This window comes from Crinia signifera, chromosome 5 (genome assembly GCF_055691185.1).
Source record: "Crinia signifera chromosome 5, ASM5569118v1, whole genome shotgun sequence".
NCBI lineage: Eukaryota > Metazoa > Chordata > Amphibia > Anura > Myobatrachidae > Crinia > Crinia signifera.
In genome coordinates this window covers 307038974-307064861 of record NC_139221.1, presented here as the reverse complement: position 1 = coordinate 307064861, position 25888 = coordinate 307038974, and the positions used below count along the sequence as shown (strand labels likewise).

General features: G+C 46.2%; 1 protein-coding gene across 5 annotated transcripts in view; it reads right to left on the bottom strand.

Moving 5' to 3' along the window:
* Positions 1–8975: 8975 nt before the first annotated feature.
* Positions 8976–25888, bottom strand: part of DYNC1I1 (dynein cytoplasmic 1 intermediate chain 1) — a 261497-nt gene continuing 244584 nt past the window's right edge. For all 5 annotated transcript variants that reach the window (XM_083189469.1, XM_083189465.1, XM_083189466.1 and 2 more), the window contains one exon: positions 8976–10867. In XM_083189469.1, coding sequence (XP_083045595.1) covers positions 10760–10867 — 108 coding nt within the window. In that variant the 3' untranslated portion in view covers positions 8976–10759. The remainder of the gene's footprint in view (positions 10868–25888) is intronic.

Genomic DNA, 25888 nt, shown 5'->3' with positions numbered 1-25888 from the left:
TATCCGGCATATTTACTCCTGATGTAGCCCAGTCACATGCTGCAACGCAGATCCGCCAGCCCGGTATTCCCTGTACTTAGAGTAGATGACTGTAAGGAAGGGCCCGGTGGCTATGGAGACATCACATTAGTGCCTTTTTTTTGGCGTTATTAAAATACTAGTGCCCCCGTCCCCACAGAGGAGATTATTTTTCAGTTGTTAATTGCAGAATGTCTCTCAAATTTGACCTTAAACCTATTTCTGATACATTTATATTGTCATTTAATTTTTGGCAGAAGCTGATTAACTATCAGTAAGTTTCTGGCGTGTAACAGGAAAGTAATCAGGGGCAATAGCGCGCACATAGGGCTTGGATATACTGGATGACATAGCGCACACATAGGGCTTTGGATATACCAGAGGACATAGCGCATTGGATATACTGGAGGACATAGCGCGCACATACAGGGGCCCTGAATGTACCAGAGGATATAGCGCACACACAGGGACCTGGATATACCGGAGGATATAGCGTGCACATACAGGGGCCCTGAATGTACCAGAGGATATAGCGCACACACAAGGCCCTGGTTGTACTGGACGACATAGCGCACAGACATAGGGGCCCTGGATGTATCGGAGGATATAGCGCACACACAGGGACCTGGATTTACCAGAGAATATAGCGCACACACAGGGCCCTGGTTGTACTGGACGACAGCGCACACACAGATAGGGCCCTGGATGTACCGATTGAGCGCACACAGATAAGGCCATGGATGTACCGATTGAGCGCACACAGATAGGGCCATGGATGTACCGATTGAGCGCACACAGATAGGGCCCTGGATGTACCGATTAAGCGCACACAGATAGGGCCCTGTATGTACCGATTGAGCGCACACAGATAGGGCACTGGATGTACCGATTGAGCGCACACAGATAGGGCCCTGTATGTACTGATTGAGCGCACACAGATAGGGCCCTGGATGTACCGATTGAGCGCACACAGATAGGGCCCTGTATGTACTGATTGAGCGCACACAGATAGGGCCCTGTATGTACCGATTGAGCGCACACAGATAGGGCCCTGTATGTACTGATTGAGCGCACACAGATAGGGCCCTGTATGTACCGATTGAGCGCACACAGATAGGGCCCTGGATGTACCGATGGAGCGCACACAGATAGGGCCCTGGATGTACCGATGGAGCGCACATAGATAGGGCCATGGATGTACCGATTGAGCGCACACAGATAGGGCCCTGTATGTACCGATTGAGCGCACACAGATAGGGCCCTGTATGTACTGATTGAGCGCACACAGATAGGGCCCTGGATTTATACCGCTAGATTTTGCGCACACACATAGAGCCCCTGGATGTACTGGAGGATATAGCACACCCATAGAGGGCCCTGAATGTACCCAGAGGAAATAGCTCACATAATAGTTTGGGGTGTAGTGTAGCGGAGAGCGACGTGTAGCATTCAGCTAGTAGCACAGGGCTGCTTCCTCTATGTGACCACAGAGACAAGGCCATATGATTCCTGTTCCCCTCTAATACAGTGATGTTCCCCTCTAAATTACAGGAAACGAGCCGGGTCGGAGCCAGTCCCTAAATCTCGGATTACCCTCCCAGCTCCAAATCCAGACCACGTGGGTGGATACAAACTGGCCGTGGCGACTTTCGCAGGAATTGAAAGCAAATTCGGACTCTACCTCCCTCGATTTCAGCCATCACCACCTACCTCTAACCCAGCTGCTGCTAAAGCGTGAGGGGAAGGACGGACGGGCCGAGAGATAATTAGATGCAATTACATTATATGTTACAATGCGCCCCACCAGATTCTTCAGTTTGTAGAACATTAGTGGTTTCATATACAGTTCTCTGTAGTTGGTTCTCTTCCTCTATATCCGAGAAAGGCAATTTGTGGTATTCCGGTCACTGGGACTGCAAATCCCAGCATGCCTAGCCAGCCACTTGTTCCACCCCTGGCTGCCTCCCTCCCTTTTAGATTGTGAGCTTTTGTTGGCTCTGGGATCACCACAAATGTACCTCATTATGAGCCACCCGTACAGAGATAAAGAAATATATCTGTGCTTCCCAAACCTCCGCCCTCCATACACCCCAACAGGCTTTAAGGATATCCATGACTCTGCACAGATGGTTACATCAATATGAACAAGGTATTTATAGGTAGATGTATGAAGTAGTGGATCAGGGAGGGGAAGTGGCCAATGGCAACCAATCAGCTGCTCTGCATTTATATTATGCAAATTATAGATCCTACTTCAGTGCTGATTGGGTGCCATGGGACACTTCCTCTGGCTCACGTCTATTCCTTTATCATTGCTTCATACGTCTATCCCCTAAGGCTTATACGTCAAGCATATCCTTAAAACCTGTCCTGCTTGGGTGCCTTGAGGATTGAGTTTGGGAACCACTGATAATGAATTAAATCTAGCAAGTGTCCAATTGTTACACGATTAATATGCAGCCAGTTAATTTATAAATGAAGTGTCATTATAAAGGACAGCGTCCAAACGTCCAAATAGGAACTGACATTCAATAACTCATGGTGTTCTCAAGGCAAGTATTAGGGGGAGCTGTGTGAATTGTATTATGTTAGGTGTATGTTACATGTAGATTACAAACAGTTCTATAAAAATCAGCAGCAGAGTTTAAGCAGAACGAGTTCGTCCTTGAACATTTTGTATCCAAAATGTTCTTTTGTAATTGAAATCCTATTTATAGCCCACAGGCCGGTTTTACAACCCGTTCCGTGGCTCATTCCCATTACGTTCCTCTATGACCAAATAATATTTTAAGGGCTAGATCAGGAATACGTAGCATGTGGATCTACGCGCTGTTGGATTGCAACTCCCAGCATGCTCTGCCAAACATTCTGATGGAGGTTAGCTTAGGAACAGCTGACGGGACCACAGGTTGCGCAATTTACATAGTTGTCACTTGAATAAATTGAGGAAATAAATAGAATCGAATTGTCTCCGATAGGGAAAGTTCTAATTCCACCGATTTATTACATTCCAACCGAGCTACTACAGTATGTGCTAGAAGTCACCGTTTAACACTGCTTACCAGTAAAATGATTGAAGGTTAGTTATTGCGTCAATGGTAAAAATAATTCAAGGCTTTAGATTAAATTGAATATATAGATTGTCATTTCATTTTAAAATTCTAAAAAGTTTCTGCACCAAAGAAAAGTTGGACAGGTGCATCTAGGCCTCTAGAAAAAAGTTGGGTCAGGTGCATGTAGGCCTCTAGAAAGAAGTTGGGACAGGTGCATCTAGGCCTCTAGAAAGAAGTTGGACGGGTGTAAATCTGGATAGCCAGCGACTACCCGGTAGCTGGTGTTCTCAATTAATGGGTGTTGGCTATGCAGCGGAGGGGACATTCTAGGAAATGCCAACAACCTAACTAGGGGGGTTGTAATTAGTTTTGATTTGTTTTCTAAGGGGGGGGGGGGGTAGGCCTGTTCCCTGAGAAAATGTATATAATTTGGGAGTGTCCTTGTTACCCACACACATTGGGCAGCCATGTTTTTGTTGTTCTCTATCAAACGGAGCGGCATCACTGAGAGCAATGGCCGCCTGCGCAGAGTGAGGGTCATAGCGCAATAATAAATAACTTGTAATGTGAAATCCAACCAATGTATGAATTATGCACTTAAATGTAATGCTGCTTCTATGGAAGGCAGAGAATCCGTGTACTGTAATATGACATGCCTTACCTAGTCTCTTGTCCGGTATTACGCAGACCAGCATCCGTTATAGCGGGCGATTGCCGGTGTCCGGTCGCCATCGATCATAACAGCAGTGATTGGTTTGTACAGGTGATAGTGACTATGCGTAGTCTGTGTTCCTATGTAGGCATTGGTCAGGTAATTTTGGTAATCACAATGCAGTCTGTTACAGACTATGTCTAATAAACCTGAACAGAGGACAAGGATGGTGTTTGTTGTGGTTCTATGACCTAAAGATATTCATATCGTCTTGTCCCTTATCTACTGGCAGCATCATGAGGTTCCCGCCAAAAATGATTCCGGACGTGACCATGGCCGCCTGGAATTGAATCGACCCCATAATTTAGTTGGCAAATGGTCTACGCCCCACTATGGGGTACGAGGACGGAACCTTCCGAAAGGCCTAGAATTGAAACTCCCGTCTTGTGGGTTGAACTAAAACTTGGTGGTCCGATTCGACCCCGTCCCCAATGGGCGGGGTTTGCGCATTCGCATACCCAGGGAGTGACCATTCGCTTCATGGTGGGCGGGGGAGCGGGCAGGGGTACGCCCATCATTTCATGGGCGTGCCCATGAAAACGCTGGGCGTACCCTTGCGACCACAGGTGCATCGATGCCTGCTCGGAGTAGACAGGTGCATCGATGCCTGCTCGGAGTAGGGCGTCTAACGTCACATGACGGCGGCGCACGCCCCGAATACGCCAATCTGCGGCCAGAGTAGAAGTCAAGTCTAAACTGACTTTCATTGGTGAACGGAAGAGAAATCATTCGGTGTTGAGTGACAATCGAATGATTTCTCTTCCATTTGGCCGCATGCGTGTGTATGGGGGGGGGGGGGGGGGCGGTTATTCTGCAGGGGGCAGCGCTGACCTGTTTGCTAGGCTGCGAGTATACGCAGCTTAGTGAACAGGTCTGAATCGGGCCCATAGAACAATATGGGCCAGGATCTTTCAATAGGATTACGGACTGGAAGTAGGTAGCGCATGGTGGGCTACATGTGACCCTCCCTCACCTGTATGTTATAGCTGTGAGACACATCATGGAAGGTTAGATAACGGCCCTGGTGGCCCCTGACAGGTGATGAAACACACAAAATTACCCTTGTGTCGACCTTTTGTACCTGTCGACCTATCGACCTGTTTATCTAAAACCGTTCGATCTATTATGCCCCACCCGGCAGCAGGGGAAGATCTGACAGCAGTGATGGCTAACCGTGACACTGCAGCTGTTTTTGAACTACGCATCCCAGCATGCCCTGCTACAGTTTTACTATTTGGCCATGCTAACACGGATGCAGGGCATGCTGGGATGTGCAGTTCAACAGAAGCTGGAGTGTGACGGTTAGCCATCACTGCTCTATTATCACTGTGGGGACATCGGTTCAACGTTTTGAAACTGAAATGATGAAACCTTTATACAATTAATCTTGTGCAAAAACAAGTTGGTGTGCGTGTAAAACAGGTGTGGGGCGCAGATGGTCAAATGTTTGGGACATATTTTTATTTAATACAAGGTTACAGTACAGAAATAGACCCAGAAGCTGAAGCAGCACAGTGCTGAGTATAGAAAAGGTTTCCCAATAACCACCCATTAATCCCTCTTTCTGCGTCCAAAACAGTAACGAGGACCCCTAAGTTGTGGAGTGATTTTCTCTGGGTCGTACGCGGTCTCGCTGCTGCCTCAAGTTCGGAAGGACCAGATAATTGTGTAATAATAATAATAATGAATGTACTAAAACCCCGACACTGGTGTCAGATAAATGCTAGATGCACCGTTGTCCCTTAAATAACTGCCCGAATATTCCCACAGCGTCATCTCTAACAGCAGGGAGAGGGGACCTTTGGCATATACAGTCCTTTGCCGGAGCCCTCCAATGCTTGCAGCTGGCGCTGGGTTTACATAATCAACGTGGACCGCGGCACTCGGAATAAACACAAACCAGGCTCCTTAGATGGCAAAGTTTCTGAGCCACACAGGCTCCTTTATCAAGGTGCAGGAGATATATATGGGGCTAATTGACTCACCAGGGGCTATCCTCTTAGCCCCGATTACGCCACTTATCAGAAATGACCGAATCCTGGACGAGTAACCATTTCTTGCAAGAAAATGCCCTCAAAAACTCACAGGTGGTGGGTTTTTGGAGACCCTATGTATTTTTGCACAAAATATGGGGTTTCACATAGAAAAATAGGATTGGCAAATAATAAAAAAAAGTCAAAAAGAATCCCCCCCAATTGTTTGCAGGTGGCTAATTGGATACCCCCCCCTCCCCCCCCCCCCCCCCCCCCCCCCCCAAGGAATGATGGCAGTGACAGATGGAGGCCCCAGTGTTACATCACATGGAGGGACGAATCATACAATTCCACAGTATTAAATGTAAATTTCAAATAGGTTTAATTTTAGGCAGCATATATGAAAATTGTACCTTGATACCAGCTATTCTAGCCTGGTTTAATTCACCCACTAATACACTGTGAAGATAGATCCTGTATAGAATTGTAATGTAAATTCCTAAATTTAAAGCATAGAAATCACTATCCAGAGAATACGCTGTAAAGTTCACCTACCTGTATAAATACACACACACTCTCCTAACCAGTGAGTAATACATAGAATAGCCTGGGTGTGAAATGCGTGGATGGTGACAATATACACACTCTCCTAACCAGTGAGTAATACATATAACAGACTGGGTGTGAAATGCATGGGAGGTGGTAATATACACACTCTCCTAACCAGTGAGTAATACATAACAGCCTGGGTGTGAAATGCGTGGGTGATGACAATATACACACTCTCCTAACCAGTGAGTAATACATATAACAGACTGGGTGTGAAATGCATGGGAGGTGGTAATATACACACTCTCCTAACCAGTGAGTAATACATAACAGCCTGGGTGTGAAATGCATGGGTGGTGGTAATATATACACTCTCCTAACCAGTGAGTAGCACATAGAATAGCCTGGGTGTGAAATGCATGGGTGGTGACAATATACACACTCTCCTAACCAGTGAGTAATACATAGCATAGCCTGGGTGTGAAATGCATGGGTGGTGGTTATATATACACTCTCCTAACCAGTGAGTAATACATAGCATAGCCTGGGTGTGAAATGCATGGGTGGTGGTTATATATACACTCTCCTAACCAGTGAGTAATACATAGCATAGCCTGGGTGTGAAATGCATGGGTGGTGGTTATATATATACTCTCCTAACCAGTGAGTAATACATAGAATAGACTGGGTGTGAAATGCATGGCTGGTGGTAATATACACACTCTCCTAACCAGTAATGCATATAATTATGTGGTGTGAAATGTGTGACTGTGACAATAGGCTCACTCTCCTAACCAGCGAGTAATACATAGAATAGCCTGGGTGTGAAATGCGTGGATAGTCACATTATACACACTCTCCTAACCAGTGAGTAATACATATAACAGTCTGGGTGTCAAAATGTGTGGGTGCTGACGATATACACTCTCCTAACCAAGCGAGTAATACATATAACAGCCTGGGTGTGAAATGCGTGGGTAGTGGTAATCTATACACTCTCCAAACCAGCAAGTAATACATATAACAGACTGGGTGTGAAATGCTTGGATAGTCGCATTATACACACTCTCCTAACCAGTGAGTAATACATATAACAGTCTAGGTGTCAAAATGTGTGGGTGCTGACAATATACACTCTCCTAACCAGTGAGTAACACACATTACAGCCTGGGTGTGAAATGAGTGGGTTCTGACAAAATATACTCTCCCCTAACTGGTGAGTAATACATAAAACAGCCTGGGTGTGAAATGCGTGATAGGTGGTAATATACACACTCTCCTAACCAGTGAGTAATACATATAACAGCCTGGGTGTGAAATGAGTGGGTTCTGACAAAATATACTCTCCCCTAACTGGTAATACATAAAACAGCCTGGGTGTGAAATGCGTGATAGGTGGTAATATACATACTCTCCTAACCAGTGAGTAATACATATAACAGCCTGGGTGTGAAATGCGTGATAGGTGGTAATATACATACTCTCCTAACCAGTGAGTAATACATATAACAGCCTGGGTGTGAAATGCGTGATAGGTGGTAATATACACACTCTCCTAACCAGTGAGTAATACATATAACAGCCTGGGTGTGAAATGCATGGGAGGTGGTAATATACACACTCTCCTAACCAGTGAGTAATACATATAACAGCCTGGGTGTGAAATGCGTGATAGGTGGTAATATACATACTCTCCTAACCAGTGAGTAATACATATAACAGCCTGGGTGTGAAATGCGTGATAGGTGGTAATATACACACTCTCCTAACCAGTGAGTAATACATATAACAGCCTGGGTGTGAAATGCATGGGAGGTGGTAATATACACACTCTCCTAACCAGTGAGTAATACATATAACAGCCTGGGTGTGAAATGCGTGATAGGTGGTAATATACACACTCTCCTAACCAGTGAGTAATACATATAACAGCCTGGGTGTGAAATGCGTGATTGCTAACTTCTCATTTTGCATGCAGTGTTATAGTTTATAACAGAAGTTCCCAAACGCTGTTCTCAAGGCACCCTAATGATGCAGTTTTGAAGTATATCCATACATGGCTACAGGTGCCTATATTATACCCCTTTCACATCGCCTCTAAAACACGGGGTAATTGACTGGTTGCTACCCAGTCAACCCGGGTCAAGGTGCGGTGTGAAAGCACCAAGCCTAATAACCCGGGTCAACCGACCCTGCAGTTTGATTGCGATTCCGGGTCTGACCCTGTCAGGGTTAAACCCGGGTCACCTTTTATACAGAGGGCGACCAGAGTTTAACCATTATAACCCGTTTTTTTTTTTTTTTTGTGTGTATGAAATGTTTTTCTGTTTTTGTTTTTTTTAGAACATTCGAGCAACATGAACTTCATATTTTTGTTCCAAAACCTGTTTTGCCAATGAAGTAAATCTGAAGCCATAAATAATAAGTGAAAACTGTCCTGTAGTTGGCCGATGAATCAAGTTGCGGAGCCGCCATCCAGCGCGGCATTAATCTTGGGCATTAATCTTGGTGACACACAAAATCAGTTTGGGCCGTTTTAAGTCTTTCCTTTGTACAAGCTGAAGTCTGACGTTTCCTGTCTCCCTCCGACGTGGTATATGAACTGTGCTTTTGTGTGTTGGCCTGCAATCCGTTCAGGCATCGTATATTACCCTAAGAAGGAAACGTCAGATCTGCAAGGTATTTTTTTATTTTATTATATTTTATGGGTCTCTCCGGTGTCATTCTTGGACCACAATCTGTTAATATAACCTTCCATGAAATCAACTACGAATAAACGTTTAAAGAAATATTGCTGAAATGCTCGCGTGTAATGGTTATTTAAAAGCCGATTCCATTCCACTTCCCAGTTCTCATACAAACGGCCTATTGTAATTACATCTTGGGGCATTAGGCCGTCTTTGCAGCCGTTCACAGATAAGGTTGCTCTCGTTATAGTCATGGTAAAGAATCATTTATTTCAATTACACAGGTCCCCTGAAGCAGACTGCAAGAAATATGATGTATTGATGTTCCTATAGATTAGAGTTTTAGAAACCTAAAAGTCACCTGACGTCTCTGTACGAATGTGGTTTTCCTAAATTGGTACGGGCCAGTGAGTCATATCCCGTGTATTGATTTATAATACCTGCACCAGTTCTCCACCTGCTTTGATTCAGAAGCACTACAGGTGCGGCAAAACAAAATACCAGGGCACACAAAAGCTACAGAGCCAGCAAGCACAGACAGAAGATATACATAAGCCAATCCGTGCATCAGGCTATCCACTGTTATCTACAGTAATAAATCTAAACTCCTTGTGGGAGGGCTTTAGTAGGCTGTATGCATAAACCGGCCAATCACCTCACTGCAGAGCTGACAGTGACCAGAAGAGGCAGGGTTTTTCCATTCTGGTGGCTACGCCCCCGCTGTACTCTCTTAAAATAACATGTACAGAGCTAACTTTATTTCACCCGCCGTTCTCTAGCACCTCTCTATCACACATATATGGGTTACTTTCTCCACCCTACCCCCTCTCTTATTATTAACACTCTTTATACACCGTTATGCTGGCCATAGATTGGACAATAATCATTCAGAACTACTGATAAATGAAGTAGTACATTTCTGGAGCAATAGTCTTTGAACACAAAGTTGGTAATGTTAGTCTTCAATACACTAATCCAAAGTTTCTCAATTCTGCCATTACAGTCCAGGCTTTAAACATATCCATGCTTGGACACAGGTGACTTAATTAGGTCCCCAATAAATTTGATTTAAAACCTCTGGACTAAAGTATGGATATCCCGAAACACTGGGTTGTAATTACAGAGATTGGGAAACTAATAGCAAAAACTAACCAAACTTGGGTCTATATTTGTTCAATAATCTGACATTTTAGAATGGAGTCAAGTCTGATGTGTATATATATATATATATATATAAAAGATTTCCTGGCGGTCACATCTTCCTATCAAACAATTCTGGAGCACTTTCATACAGAACTTTCGGCATCCTTTAATTCTATCACTTCCTGTTTGATGGTCTTGCCGCCATGTTTGGTTGGTCTACCAGCGGGAGCCGCCATCTTCTATTTAAATGATAGAGAGTCTGAAAGGCTTTGCTTTGTAAGTGCATAAAATCCTTATTCTGACCGGGCAGATGTCGCACGGAACAATCCTCTCTGGATTTATTTGATCTCTCATTTTATCAAGTAATAAGTGTGGTGTTATCGCTGATGTAGTAATAAATACACTGTGAGGCAGAGTTGTGTGTAGATCGGGGACGGACGTAGGCCAGAGATGGGCGTAGAGAGCGTTTGCACGAAGAGAGGCCAGGGAGCCCCGGCCAGGCTGGTTACTGCTACACAATAAGCTGCAGATGAAGCTAGACAGTCACTTTGTAATGTCACATGGAATATATGGAGATACTGGTACATTCAGCTAGGAGTAAATACTGTGCTGTACATCTGCCTGTCAGGTAGACAATTCCACAGCCTCCTCTTCTCCATCCCCTCGGTTGGCACGGATCTCTGCCAGAGTGCGAGCAAGGTGACCCCATTCATCACTGCGTGGAACAGCAAACTGGAGAGCGAGAGGGAAGAACGAGACGTTATGCATTGCAATTAGTATATATAAAGGCTAACTACTCCTCACCTCTATGAGGCGAAGTACCACCAGTTACCACTAAAGGCAACGAATTGGACCAAATGACTCCTTAACAGAAAGTGAAAGCAATGTTTGCAGGGACACTGAGCGGTTTCAATGTTTCTGGATATGGAGAGAGGGGGCTGTGAAGACAGAGATTGGAGGTAGGAGCAGATAGGGACTGAGAGTGGGGTGGAGAGTTTGTGAGCTAAAAAACAGTCACAGCTCAAAGTGAAAGTAACAACTGTCACAACTCGCATTTTGATGGGCTTGTAACTAGTAAGGAATTATAGTACTAGAAATTGCAGTGGGAAAGAATTCCTAATCTCATAGGCAGCGTCTAGCCTGCACCAATCTACTAATGTGCCCTTACTGTGTACTTGGCGAGCACTGGGCACTGCCCGTTGTGTCATTGGCTGCAGAGGCTGTAATCCCTACTTGCAGCGCATACATGTACTTACATACCATGGGTTTGCTAGGGTGTTAATCATATGGTTGACGCAGAAATGGTCAACACATGAAATGGTCTACATGGTGATTGTTTTTTTATTTGGTGTCAATTTGTAGATTAAGCAGGGGCATCCAGTTCAGTGAGGCATGAGTGGGGTGGGTGTGGATGACCAGTGTGGGGGCGTGGCCAACATGATCACATCCTCGTAGCCACACCCCCTGCCTTGTAATGACGGTATTTCCGGCATTGCAGAGCAGGGGTGGGGCTACATTTCCTCCCATGGACAATCCGGAATAAAAAAAAATCATGTCAACCTTTTCCGGTGGCATTTGCAATTACCATGTTGACCTTTTCACTGTGTCAAACAATTGCATGTTGACTTATCATGCAGATTTCGGTTTGCTATGCGTCCCCCAGGATCTTCAGTGTGGGATTATGGATATATGAACTGTATAATAAACCATTAGTGGGTCTGCCTCACCTACAAACACAGAGCCACAGTCAGTCATACACAACTAAGCCTGGGCCTAAGGATTTTAGTACCCACCTATTGCCATTATGGTGGCACTCACAAATGTACTTTGGCTTGGACATCTGACATCTCCTGGACTGGACAGAAGAGAATGCATCACATGACTATTACTAACCAACCACGTGCTGTCTACAGCCACCATGAGCACCTCCCCATATTCAGTTTGTGCACTTGTTCGTGGTGAATACGGCACGTGACGGGTGTAGTATGGGGTTTTGACAGTCGGGATCCCGACTGCCTGGACTCAGACAGCATGTCGAGCGCAAAAAAGCCCCTTGCGGGCTCGGTGGCTCGCTACGCGAACCACCCATTCTATTCTCCCTCTATGGGGGTTGTGGACGAGGGAAAATAGCGGGTGGCCGTCGGGCTGTCGGCGTTTTGACAGTCGGGATCCCAACGTCGGGTAAATGACTGTCGGGATCCCGACGGTCAGGATCGCGTCCGGCACCTAACTAACCTATTGAGGTCAGAATAGGTTACAGAAGCCTCTAACCCAAACTCATACATCTGCCTCTTACCATATATAGTTTAGCCCACAGGTTCCCAAACTCGGTCCTCAGGACCCCACATAGTGCATGTTTTCCAGGTCTCCTCACAGAATCACATGTGAAATAATTAGCCCCACCTGTGGATCAATGAGTAATGAATGCACCTGCCGGGTGACCTGGAACACGTGCACTGTGTGGGGTCCTGAGGACCGAGTTCAAAAACCCCAGGTTTGGCCCTACAACCATTGTGGACCTACACATCCCAGCATGCCTTCCCAAAGTCATATCATGCAAAACTGGCAGTGCATGCTGGGATGTGCAGTTCCAAATCACTTCAGCATTTCTGTCCCTCATCCAACGGTCAACATGGGTTTTAATATTTTTAGGGTGTCTGTGTTGACATAGGTCGACATAGACACTGTCTAAGTGTACCGCGTCCCCTCGCATGGCTCGCTGCGCTCGGCACATCATTTAATTCTCCCTCCATGCCCTAATGGACGGTAGGGCATGAAATACCTCCTGTCGGCTCATAATTTAGTAAAAAAAAGGCATGTCATCCTTTTTCATGTCAACCTTTTCCATGTCAACCTTTGACCACGTTGACCTTTTGGCTGTCGACCTATTGACCCTTTCGACCTATTGTCTGTCAACCTTTAAACCATGTCGTCGTTTTCCATAGTGGTTGACCTTATGATTGTCAACCTAGAGTCATAGAGTTCATACATCTGCCCCAATGGGTGTTAGAAGTGGGGGGTAGTAGGCTGAGGTTTTGCCTAGGGACACAAAAACCTGGCACCGGCATCGGTTGGGTGACGCCATCCATCACGAACAATAACAAGAACATGTGCCACATTCACGGACACAGATTGTATCGTGCCCACAGGTACCAAGGCCCATAAGAGGGAGGAGCTCTCAGGATTACAGTAAGCAATGGAACCCACTGGTACAATGACTTCTTCTGAGACCATGTTTATAGTACATATAAAGGGCTTTTCTCCTGATCTAATATTATGTTATGTGTTATATTTGGGATGAATGATGGGATCAGCCTGCCAAGTATACCTGCTACATTATGGGCAGCTCCGTTTTCATCTCTGACATTAATCTGGAACATAAGACTCCGTAAAACCTTTCACCTTCTCGGTTTACAGCAAACACATTACAGGTCCTTAAACCTCCCGAAAAGTCTACAGGCTCCATAAAGGAGGACTCGCAAAGTAACAGATCTCACCGGGCGTAGACACTCCCGTACCAGCGCGGCTTCTGGGACACGCCACAGATACGGCAACATAACTGCTTCCCATGGTGTAATGCCGCGTGTCAAACATGTCACCCTTCCTACATTCCGGAGACACCTACAGGGTACCCTTGGACAGAGATTAAAGTAACTATAGTACTTGCCTACCTGACCCTCTCCTTCAGGGAGAACATGCTCTGTTCCTGGACTTCCCTGGTAATGTATGAAAGCAAAGTGTGCAGTGCGGGGGCCCCTAGACCCAGCGCCAGCGGCCTGTGTGCACCACACTTCCTGCTTATCAACCCTGCATTGTCTCAAGCTCAGTCCTTAGGACCCCACACAGTTCACGGTTTCCAGGTGACCCAGCAGGTGCACAGCTGCATTCATTACTCATTGACACATTTTAAAAGATCCACAGGTGGAGCTCATTATTTCACTTGATTCTGTGAGGAGACCTGCAAAACATGCACTGCGTGGGGTCCCAAAGACCGAGTTTGAGAACATGTGGTCTAGTACAGTGGTTCTCAAACTCGGTCCTCAGGACCCCACACAGTTCACGTTTTCCAGGTCGCCCGGCAGGTGCACTCATTACTCACTGACACATTTTAAAAGATCCACAGGTGGCGCTAATTATTTCACTCGTGATTCTGTGAGGAGACCTGCAAAACATGCACTGTGTGCGTGGGGTCCCAAAGACCGAGTTTGAGAACCTGTGGTCTAGTACATTCTAGAAAATGACAGTTGGAACCTCTATATTGCAAACCATAGGACCTGATTTGGTTCTGTAAGGTACAGCACAGCCGCATGAAAGCACCTTTGCATTGAAGCGCAAATGCAGTAAACTGCGCCCGCGCCATTGGACACTGCTGGCCCAGGTAGGGACGCAGGACAGTCACAAAAATTCATGATTGTCCCGTGAAAATCAGGACAGTTGGAGGTATGATAAGGACATGTTACTCCCCACCCATTGGTGATCATCTCAGGTTTTCCTGTAAGGGAGGCCTGCGAGTGTGCACATCACTCATTCTACGTGTCCCACTTTGTGCCAAACACACGTCAACAAGAGGCCAAGATATATTAAACGCATAGAACATGCCAGCACTGAGTCAATCATTTCAGTATGATGTCATGCTATCTGGGCAGGCACACGGCTCAGTAACGCAGCGTGCCAGCTGTGCTGAGAGCTAGGCGGAGGGCAGCGCTGGGTAGGAAGGCAGCAGAATGTATCACCGCTCATTACTACTCTCCGGAGTGCCATCCGTCACACTGAAAGCAGAACTCTGGGAGTGGGCAGAGAAAAGGTGGATCCCGTACAGATCATGGGCAGAGGCAAAGTTATTTATAGGGCAGGGAGTGGCAGATATCACGCATGCCAGTAATTGTAGGCTTCACCCCGGGTGATTACGAAACAGTCTTGGCACTGCTGGATCACCGCGGATAACTCGCCCGTCTTGGTGACGTGCACAGAGATTGATTGGTGCGAGATCTCTCATGGTCGTCTGTAACATTTTATTAATGAGGTCCTCCTGGAATCACACACAATTATTACACGGTAGGTTCCCAAAGTCTTTGACAGCACTTGCGTCAGCTATGAAACGCCAATACAATTTCCCTAGTGATGAGGGAACACCGATCAGTACCGGTATTTGGCTGCAGAGTATTGCATATGCCCCTATCCCAGCCACACCAACAGCAGAACGGACTGTCATTGTCACCTATCCCGCACAATGCCATGACGAAGCTCAATTCAAAGACTTTCGCCGGAACCTTGAATTGGGATACAGAGGCCCATGTATCATCTAATTAGAGTTGAGCGGTTCGGATTCCATGGAATCCGAACCTCTCTGAACATAGCCGGTCCGACGTAACGCGAGCCGTGCTCGCGGGTTTCTGGCTTTGTTTTGGGTTTCTGGAAATCTGAGCGCGGCCGAGCCCCGCGAGGGGCGGTGGTACGCGGCTGACCGACCTTTTCATACCCCCACTATCCACGTTGGCGTGGAGTTGATTTTATATAGTGTGGCGAGCGCAGTGAGCCACTGAGCCCGAAGCGCTTCGGGCTCGCTGCACTCGCCACACTGTATAGAATCAGCTCCACGCCGACGTGGATAGTGGGGGTATGCAAAGGTCGGTCAGACGCGTACAACCGCCGCTCGCCACGCTTCGGGATGACGTGGATAGTGGGGGGGGGCAAAATAAATGACATATGTCATTTAATGGTATAGGACATTAAATGACATTATTCTAGGTTAAATCAGAACCGATCATAATGGCATGCGATGTGATTTTTTATCGCACACCATCGCATCGCATGCCATACAATAATGGCATGCGATGCGTTGCAATGCGATTTTTTATCGCTCCCTATCTTTTTAATGGATTCACTGACACAGAGCAGTGAATACATATAGGAAAATCGCATCTCATCGCATGCCATACAATATGACATGCGATGCAATGCGATTTCACTACCGTGAATAGCCCTCTACGCAAATGGTGTAGTGGGTGCCGTGATAATACACAAGTACCATAAATGTTGCTGTTCTTTATTTTTTTGCTCTATACTGCACCCCAATAGTACTAACAGGGTAATGTGACGTTAAGTATACACCACAAGTTGCGTGTGTGATTGTTCTACGTCCATGCAGCGTTATGCAAGCTGCGCATTAAAAAAAAAGAAAAAAAATCAAAATCAATTTTTCTCTTCTTGTTTGTGTGCAGTACACCCATAGTATATACTGTCAGAAGGAGGGTGTGTGATTGTTCTACATCCACGCAGCATTATACAGGCTGCGCATTAAAAAAAAATTACAAAAAACTATTTTTGTCTTTATTGTTTGTGTGTACTGCACCCCAATACACCATACTGATACTGTCAGAAGTTCTGTGTGTGATTGTTTGGCGTCCACGCAGCGTTATACAAGCTGCGCATAAAAAAAAAATTTGCTCTTCTTTATTGTCTGTGTGTACTGCATTTCAATACACCATACTGATACTGTCAGAAGTTCCGTGTGTTAATAACTAGCCAGCTTGCTGCAGACCATGGCCTAAATTGAATGAAAACAACATTGTGGGCTGTAAAGTGGTCAAAATTATCTGGGAAGGGCTGGGAATTAATGTTATTGAGGTTAATATTACTCTGGGGACAAAGAAACTCAAAAATTATGCAGTTTGCGCGTTTTTTGGCCATTTTTGAAAAAAATCCAAATCTGAAGCTTTTCACCGCCGCTTGTCAAAGCCAAATCCAAATCCCGGCGACTAATCCAAATCCAAATCTTTGGCTCCGGCGCTCATCTCTACATTTAATATTTGCAGCTAAATCTGTTTTCGGGGGACTAGCTGCAAATATTAATATCACCTGAATGTATGTAGGGGGACTGCAGCAGGATTCCTCCTGCACTGCCGCCGGGCGCATCCCCCATAGTTTTCTATGGGGGATGCGAAGCTGTCTGATGTGTCAACATCCAGCAGCAACGCAACGGGTTCCTGGGCTACTCCCATTCCATATGGGCTACAGGTCTATGGGCAACAGACCGTACTGCCGGCAGCGCAATGTGGTCAGCCGGGTGTCAGCGCTTACCACGCATGCACAGACCCCCTAAGCACATCGGAGGGACAGTCTCCTTTTGGAGCCCTGTCCCTGCGTGTGCAGGATAATACATCGCCGCCATAGGATTAGATATTACAATGCGATCCTGCGCGGTTATATTCCACCCAAATCGCATTGTATATGCGACGCTTAATAAATGGGCCCCTAACTCCTTTTCATTTCCAATACTGGTGGTCTAAGGGCTGGGACTCGGATTTTTGACACCCTGGGCTAGGTAGTAATTTTGCCCTGTTCCATCCCCCCTCCCCTACATACAGTACACATATCAAATCCACATACCTCCCAACTTTGGACCAGTCGGAAGCGGGACGCAGCTCCTGCGCGCCTGAGGCGCTCCGAAAAATTTGGGGGCGTGGCCTCATTCGGGGCGTGGCCTATACTCACGGCTCTCCCGTGAGGCCACGCCCCCATTTTGCCGCTATGGGGGCATGACCCAGAGGCTCTGTGAGCTTCTAGCCATGCCCCCAGCCCCCTGGCTACGGGAATAGACGCTGTGCGCTTGCGCACAGCGTTTATTCCCCGCTGCTTAGCAGCCTACAGGGGGGACTCCCAACAGCCCCCCCTCACCGCGGGACACTGCCGGCCGCGGGAGGGACAGCGGGACAGGCCCTGATAATCGGGACTGTCCCGCTGTAATCGGGACTGTTGGGAGGTATGAATCCAGTACCCAGGCCATGCTACCTCCTAGTCCAACCCTAGTTGTTCCCCGGCAGCACACTAGCGCTGCCTACATACTCACCCTTCGGCATCCGGCAGTCAGGATTCTGACGCCGGTAATAGATGTTGGGATTCCAGCACCGGACTCCAGTCAGTAACTGGGATGCCATCAGTATATTGAACACCGGCATCCTGACCACCGGAATGTTGACAAATACCCTAAAAAGACCTCTCCTGTAGAACATCTGTATAAATGTACAAGGACTGAAATGTCTACTACTCATTATCCCTATATATCTACAACAGTAGATGCAGATTTCAGTCCCGACAGTGGGAACTATCGGCATCAGATGGAGCTGATTCACGGCCCCCCACTCCCTCAGCCCATATCCAGCTTCTTCCACCGGGTCGGCAAATTCTTTGTGCGCACGAGTGAGCCCCAGTTTAAGCACGCGCACTAGCAGTCAGACTCGTTAGCAATATGCATCAGCGATATGAAAGCGGCCATTCTGGCAGGTATCTGTAGAATGGGATAGCAAAGGGTGGACGAACTGAAACCGCGGACTGCTACTTTTAAAACCTCACCTGTCTCAAGTAAGTTGACTTCTCTAGCTCACAAATAGATAGGTTAGAATTAAAATATATGATTTGTTTTAACCAAAAGGCAGCAAAAGTGTAAAAAGAATCTAGAAAATGATTATTAGGGGATAGGAAGTAAAACATTTATTGAATTATCCTTTTAGTTTTCATTCCAGTCTACAGAGGGCAAAAAAAAATGGAAGATGAGGTTCAATGTAGATAAATGTAAGGTTATGCACCTTGGGAGACACAACCAGTGTGCAAGTTACAACCTTAGCGGAGAGGAACTGGGTAATTCCATACTTGAAAAGGATCTAGGAGTCCAAATAGACAGCAAACTGGGATGTAGTGCCCATTGTAATGTAGCTACAAAAAAGGCCAACAAAATTCTGGCATGTATTAAGAGGGGAATGGAAACTAGGGACTCAAGGGTAATTATGCCACTATATAAAGCATTGGTGCGACCTCACCTAGAGTACGGAGTACAGTTCTGGGCCCCACACTATAAAAAGGACATCATAGAATTAGAAAAAGTCCAAAGGCGAGCAACAAAGCTTATTAGGGGAATGGAGAATTTAAGCTAAGGGGAGAGATTAAGCAATTTGGGACTATTTACATTGGAAAAGAGACATTTAAGGGGGGACATGCTCAACATGTACAAGTATATCAAGGGCCAATATAAGGAACTGTCACGCACCCTCTTTTCTACTAGAAAGGAATCTAGGACGCGAGGGCACGAGTATAGATTAGAAGAAAAAAGATTTCATTCAGCTAGTAGAAAGAATTTCTTTACGGTCAGAACAGTCAAACTCTGGAACTCTCTTCCCAGAGAGGTGGTAATGGCTGGCTCATTAAATGCGTTCAAGGCAAAGTTGGACAAACATTTACTGGAGAAAAACATCCATGGGTACAAATAAGAAATATAATTTGTCTGTAAAATACCAGAACCAACCAAATCAGCAATGGATATCTATACCAGGTTGAACTAGATGGACGCAGGTCTTTTTTCAGCCTTACCTACTATGTACAGCTAGGTGCACAATAAGCGGTGCGTCGTCTGATCCGATGTATCGGACCTGCATACCAGGCACATCGGCTAGTGTGTTCCCGCTATGTCACTAACAAAGTGTTCTCTCGCGCGTCATCCTTGATCGAACATGCACGCAAAATCAACGTGAAGATGCCGCCGACGATTCATGTCAGCAGGCATCACCAGCGTCATCCTCCGTCGGAATAGACATCACTAGCGAGGGCCATGCTGCCAAATGCAGGACAAAGATGAGCCTGGGAGTTCTGAAGCATTTAGCACCCTCCATTGTATCTAACTTTAATTGTTGATAATTGTCCCCTGCCTGACATGAGCGCAGATGACATAAATCAGATGACAAGTCTCAGCTGAAGGAAGGTATTAGGCGATATTAAACCCTTCTTTTTTGGAGTAGAAATTCCTGAGTGCACTGTGGAAACACAGCTGTGAAATCGCATGATTTAAAATTGAATGGAATTACCAACCATAAAAACAAACGTTTAAGAGTAATTAAGAATCCCGCTGCAATGTAAAAAGCTATTGGAAGCGACATTTAAACGGCATCAAAAAATGAACGAACGCCAGCAAGGCAGGGTTTGGCTTACATGCTGCAGCTTTAACAGGCTCTGGAGCATGAACACTGGGGGGGACAATGCAGTACCTGCCTCTGGTAAAATACCATTCAGAGTAGGGGTACGCAATCTGTCACTATCGGTACGTCGGATCTAGGGATGGCCATCGATAAATCATAATCGTTGATGGCTTATGGTCGATTAGTTTGGGGGAGAAACAGGTGGTTCACCTCCATCGATGGCACAGCATAACCAAATAGTTATTTTTTTTATTCTCCCAAAGGTACAGGGACAGAGAGCATATCTCCGCCCCTGGCACACCTGAAGCCACGCCCCCAATTTCTGATTGGCCCATGATACTAATATCACGAGCAGGGCCCTCTCCCCTCATGTGCTTTTCCCTCTGTTATACTTTCTTGTACTCCATACTCCCTACAACGGCACCTAGCCCTCAGTGTTTGTCCCCTGATGTAGTAATGCTTTTTACCAGGCATTCCCAACCTGGGGGTTCAGGGAACACTGGTGTTAATGATATCCAGGCTTCAGCACAGATGCTACATCAAAATAACTGAGGCCTGGATAGCACAAAAACCTGGCCTGTTGAGTACCGAGGTTGTGAATGCCTGTTATATACCATGAAATTGTCCCACACCAGAGGTTCTCAAAGTTGGTCCTCAGGACCCTGCACAGTTCACGTTTTGCAGGTCACCCGGCAGGTGCACTCATTACTCACTGACACATTTTAAAAGATCCACAGGTGGCGCTAATTATTTCACTAGATTCTGTGGTGAGGAGACCTGCAATACATGCACTGTGTGGGGTCCTGAGGACTGACTTTGAAAACCTGTGTCCTACACTGCATACCTCCCAACTGTCCCACTTTCCGTGGGAACGTCTTGGCTTTCGGGGACATTCCCACGTCCCGCGGCGTGGGGGGCAGTTGGAAGTCCCCCCTGTCACTTACTGAGAAGCGCTAAATAGACGCATGCACACAGCGTCTATTCCCGTAGCCAGAGGGGCTGGGGGCATGGATAGAGGCTCACAGAGCCTCTGGGGCCTGGGCCATGCCCCACAGCGTCAAAATGAGGGCGTGGCCTCTCGGAATGGCACATTTATAGACCATGCCCCCTCAGCAAGCCACGCCCCCAATTTTGGCCATGCATCCTCTTCCCTGTACCTGAAAGTTGAGAGGTATGCACTGTTCTGTAAGTTGTTGTGTACTTCTTTTGTTTATTTGTTTATGTATTGATAGGCGCTGCATAACCCTTGTGGCGCCATTTATATAAACGATGATAATAATATCCCAGCACTGAGAGATAAGACGATAGATAACCCATAACCAAATACCATGACTGCATAAGACATTCAGGAGAAGATAACCTTACAGATCGAAATCACTAACGTGTTAAATCCATTAATTATCCTGCTCAGCCAAATACGTACTTATAGCTGATAATGGCTATTAAGCTACACTTACATAATTAGCACAATACAAGCAGTCTTGCCAATTAAACAGAACCCACATTTTACAGCTTATTACAGTGATAATTATTGGTGCATCGTTTAGAGGATACATTTCAATGTGGAATGAAGAATGATCCCGGGTTGTAATGCCCACAGCACTGCCCAATAGGATGGGCACCAGTACTCTGACCCTGTAATGTCCGCAGCATTGCCCGCTAGGTTGTGGCACCAGTGGTGACATTGTCACTCTGACCTTGTATTGCCCACAGCACTGCCTGCTAGGATGGGACGCCAGCGGTGACATTTTCATTCTGACCCTGTAATGCCCACAGCACTGCCCCTTAGAATGGGGTGCAGTGGTGACATTGTCACTCTGACCTTGTAGTGCCCACAGCACTGCCCAGAAGGATGGGCACCAGCAGTGACATTGTCACTCTGACCTTGTAATGCTCACAGAACTGCCCGCAAGGATGGGCACCAGCGGTGACATTTTTACTCTAACCTTGTAATGCCCAAGCACTACCCACTAGGATGGGCACCAGCGGTGGCATCGTTGGGGTGTGTCACACTCTGCCTAAGGGGTGTGTCTAGCTCCACATATGGGCGTGTCCATGCTTAAATGCTAGTTGTTGCAAGATATTTCTATATAACCATTAGTAACAATATATGTACAGTATTTTGGGAGGTTTTCCTAGTATGTATAACAGGGATGTGCGGTGAGGTAAATGGCTGAGGAGTCCCTGGCAAGAACCAGAGCCAGATATGAACACAATATATGTGCCATGGGGTACATGCAAGCATTATACACATGTGCAGCAGTATATACTGCTGGAGATTCGATGAGTTTTGATAAGAGATGTGCAGAAAAGGTAGCCAGGTGAGGCACTGCCTCACCTGCCATAGACTTTTTACTTCAGAGTTTTGGCTATAAAAATTATTAGAATAAAATAAGATTTTTTAAATATATTCTTTGTATTTTTGACACTTTATAAACTCCAAACACCGGTGTATATGTTAGTATGACAGGAAAGGCTGTGCCTCACCCCACCACACGCCACTGGGATGACGCCACGCCATCGATGTCTGTCATATGGGGTTTCTTGTTTGCAAATATATATATATATATATATATATATACGCTGTGATATTTCTTTTCACATTACACAATTAATGTGATGCCTGTGCAATAATTCAAAATGCAATTTGACCTTGCGTGACATCATCCCTAAGCATATAATTATGTTTATGTGTATTAAATGTTATTTTATTGTGAATAAATTAATTACTACTGGACTGTGTTCAACGTAGGCACAATCTATATTTATTGGATGTGTTGTTTTCCATACCAGTATAGCATTAGCCTAATTAGTATGGATACTAGTTACTCTAATTAAACAAATATGTTTAATTTAACTAAAGGAAGATTACCAATAAAAATTCTTACCCTAAAGCTGGGTACACCATGTACAATATGTCCAGCGAGATCAGAAGCATCAAAAAGTGCCAATGCTGGGCGCAACAGCAGGGGGGGAAGGAGCCATCGGAATCAGAAAAATGATTACCATCCAGTGTGTGCACACATTGAGTCACTCTATAGCAGCGGAAGTATGCTATGGATGAGTGCACACCAGCACAAATAAGAAGACCCTGTGTGATCACGTGCTTCTGTCTCTCCTGTCAGGCAGGGGGTGGAGATAATGAGAGTCATCAGCAGCTGCAGCAGCAAATCACAGTGAATATATGCTGTGCTATATAAGAAACTGTAAATAAATAAATAAAATTACAGCAAATCACTGTCCTTGCAAAGAAACTTCTTAGTTGCACGCCCGGCGGAATCTAAAGAATCCAGTAGATTACAAGTGCAAAACCACAAGGAGACGGATCTTTGCAAAACCCTCGCCATGATTTCTGACTTGGTGTAGTTGATGGGGAGGCGGAGTCGAAAATAACATCTATGATATAAAGACATGGCTGAAAAGCGCAGGAACAATCTAAAACTCTATTTATGGTTTCTGTAAAAGCAGCAGAAGCAGCACAAGCCCAGACATCAGTGACGCCCCTCATATGTACGTGGTGTAACGGTGCCCAGGTGCACCACAGACGTGGCTAAGCCTCTCACTGGGCAGATGTGCCAGCAGTTGGGTCAGATCTCTCAGCTGAACGACATGTTTATGTGTGATACATACGTATCCCTCTGTCACTTACATCAGCCTATCTGACTTCCACATTCAGCACGATTCCGCTCTCAGATGCTGTCTGTACAATGCCGTATTTCACAGAGCCGATGATGACAGATTTATATGCCGTCGTGTTTACCTTTCTCCGATGTTGCGCTATGTCATTTTCCAGGGCAAAATCTTTCGCACAGAACCTTTCGACACCAAGGAGTCACCGCGCTGAATCACTGAGACATTCATAACCAGACACATGCAAGGATCACGGAAAGGGAGATGGTGAGTTCTGATGGTGAGGTTACATGTAAGGATAGAGATGGGGACGTCCACCAGTGGCCAGTGCAGCCGCGTCTGCCTATCACACACACCGCAGGTCTTATATAGCCATTTAATACGTTTTACAAATAAACATTTAACTATAAGAAAAGCCCATTGTATAAATGAGACCTACAGCAGATCCCAAGTATAAATCCCGTCTGAAGCTTACAAACCAGTGGGACTTTAAAAGACATTTGTGGGTCCAAAGCAACGATTACTAAGACAAATAAATGGTAGAAATCCAATGTTTAATGTTCAAGTACCAGTGGTTAACAGCCAATAAATCACCATTTAGTAACTCAAACAGGATTCAGAAAGTGAAATTGTAAACGGTAATAGAAAATATTATTCTGAGCTCTCTACTGACGACAGAATACATAGAGCAGGGATTTGGCACCCCGGCTGTTGTTGAACTACACATCCCAGCATGCCCTGCTACAGTTTATCTATTTGGCTATGCTAAAACTGTTGCAAGGCATGCTGGAATGTGTAGTTCGACAACAGCTGGAGGGCCAAAGATTCAGGGAGCTTGCCCGAAAAAGGGGCGTAGTCTACGTCTACGCCGGCATTTTACGTCACTTCACCAGACTTAGGGGGTTGATTCAACACCAATCAAAACGGGGTGAATTCAGCCCCGTTCCGATGGTGGGGGGGTCTGCAGCTGGCGTCAATACACCCCATCTTCGGCCTTACGCTCGTTAATAAAAGTCAGTTGAGACTAACTTTTATTCAACCATCGAATCATTTTTCCTGCTAGCGAACACATCCCCTTGCATGGTATTGAGCAGATTCGGCGAGGCAGTATAAAGGCCTTGATTCGGGTTTCTTCAGTCCCCTGCGCGTTAGCAAGGGGGAGATTTTTCTTTACTGCGCATGCGCATATTGGTTTATGCGCACGTGCAGGGTCCCATGGCGAACGGGCTTGGCGACTTGATTAGACTCCGAGCCTTTTGCACGGAACGGTGCGGCCCGGGGGTGTGCAGCGGGCGGGACGGGTTCGACCTGAGCGGTCACATGGGAGTGCGGACGTGACGCGGTGTGCCAGGGGCGGGTGGGCACATGCGGGGGGGGGATGTATCTTCGTGTCCCATCCCCTCGCATGGTTGTGAGGGGATACGACTGCGGGAGAGGCCATTCACCGGGGCGGCGTTACAAGGACTCGGGAAGCTGCTAGTTTCACAGCTTACCAAGTCCACCAGAATCACCCCTGGAGTTTCTACATGGAATGAAGAGGACGCGATCTTCGCCGGAGGACATGTGAGTATAATTTCCTTTAACAGGTACCCTAATGGATTACTACTGGAGAAGAGGACTGGCCTCCGGTGGACCCTAGGTGAGTATGTATGGGTGATTGTAGTGTGTGTGTATTAAAGTTTTCTTTTTCACGGTGCATGTGTGTTTTATTTGGCTATTGGTTATGTTGTAGAACTAGAAGACCCAGTGGGACCTTTAATGCCCCGCATGTTTGCCAAGTCCCTACATGTGGGGGAGGCTTGCTGGGACTTGTAGTTCCACAGCATAACCCAAAAGTTTATTAGTCTTACTTTTACAGTTTATGGATCAGCCCGGTGCCCACAGACCAGGGGCACTAGGGACAGCCAAGGACTTCAGCCAAAGGTGCCCTGGAAGGGGCGACCCCTTTATTGGGGGGGTCCCTACTCCCCCGGGGTCCTGCCCCTGGCTGACCAATTCTTTGGCCGGGGGAGCTTGTATAAAAAGTCTCCCCCAGCTGTGGCATTAGCCTGCTGGCAGGTTGGGCCCGCTGCTGTACAAAATACAGGGGACCCCTTTTGTCCTCCATATTTTGGCACCATGAGCCTGGTGCTGATTATAGAAATACAAGGGGACCCCA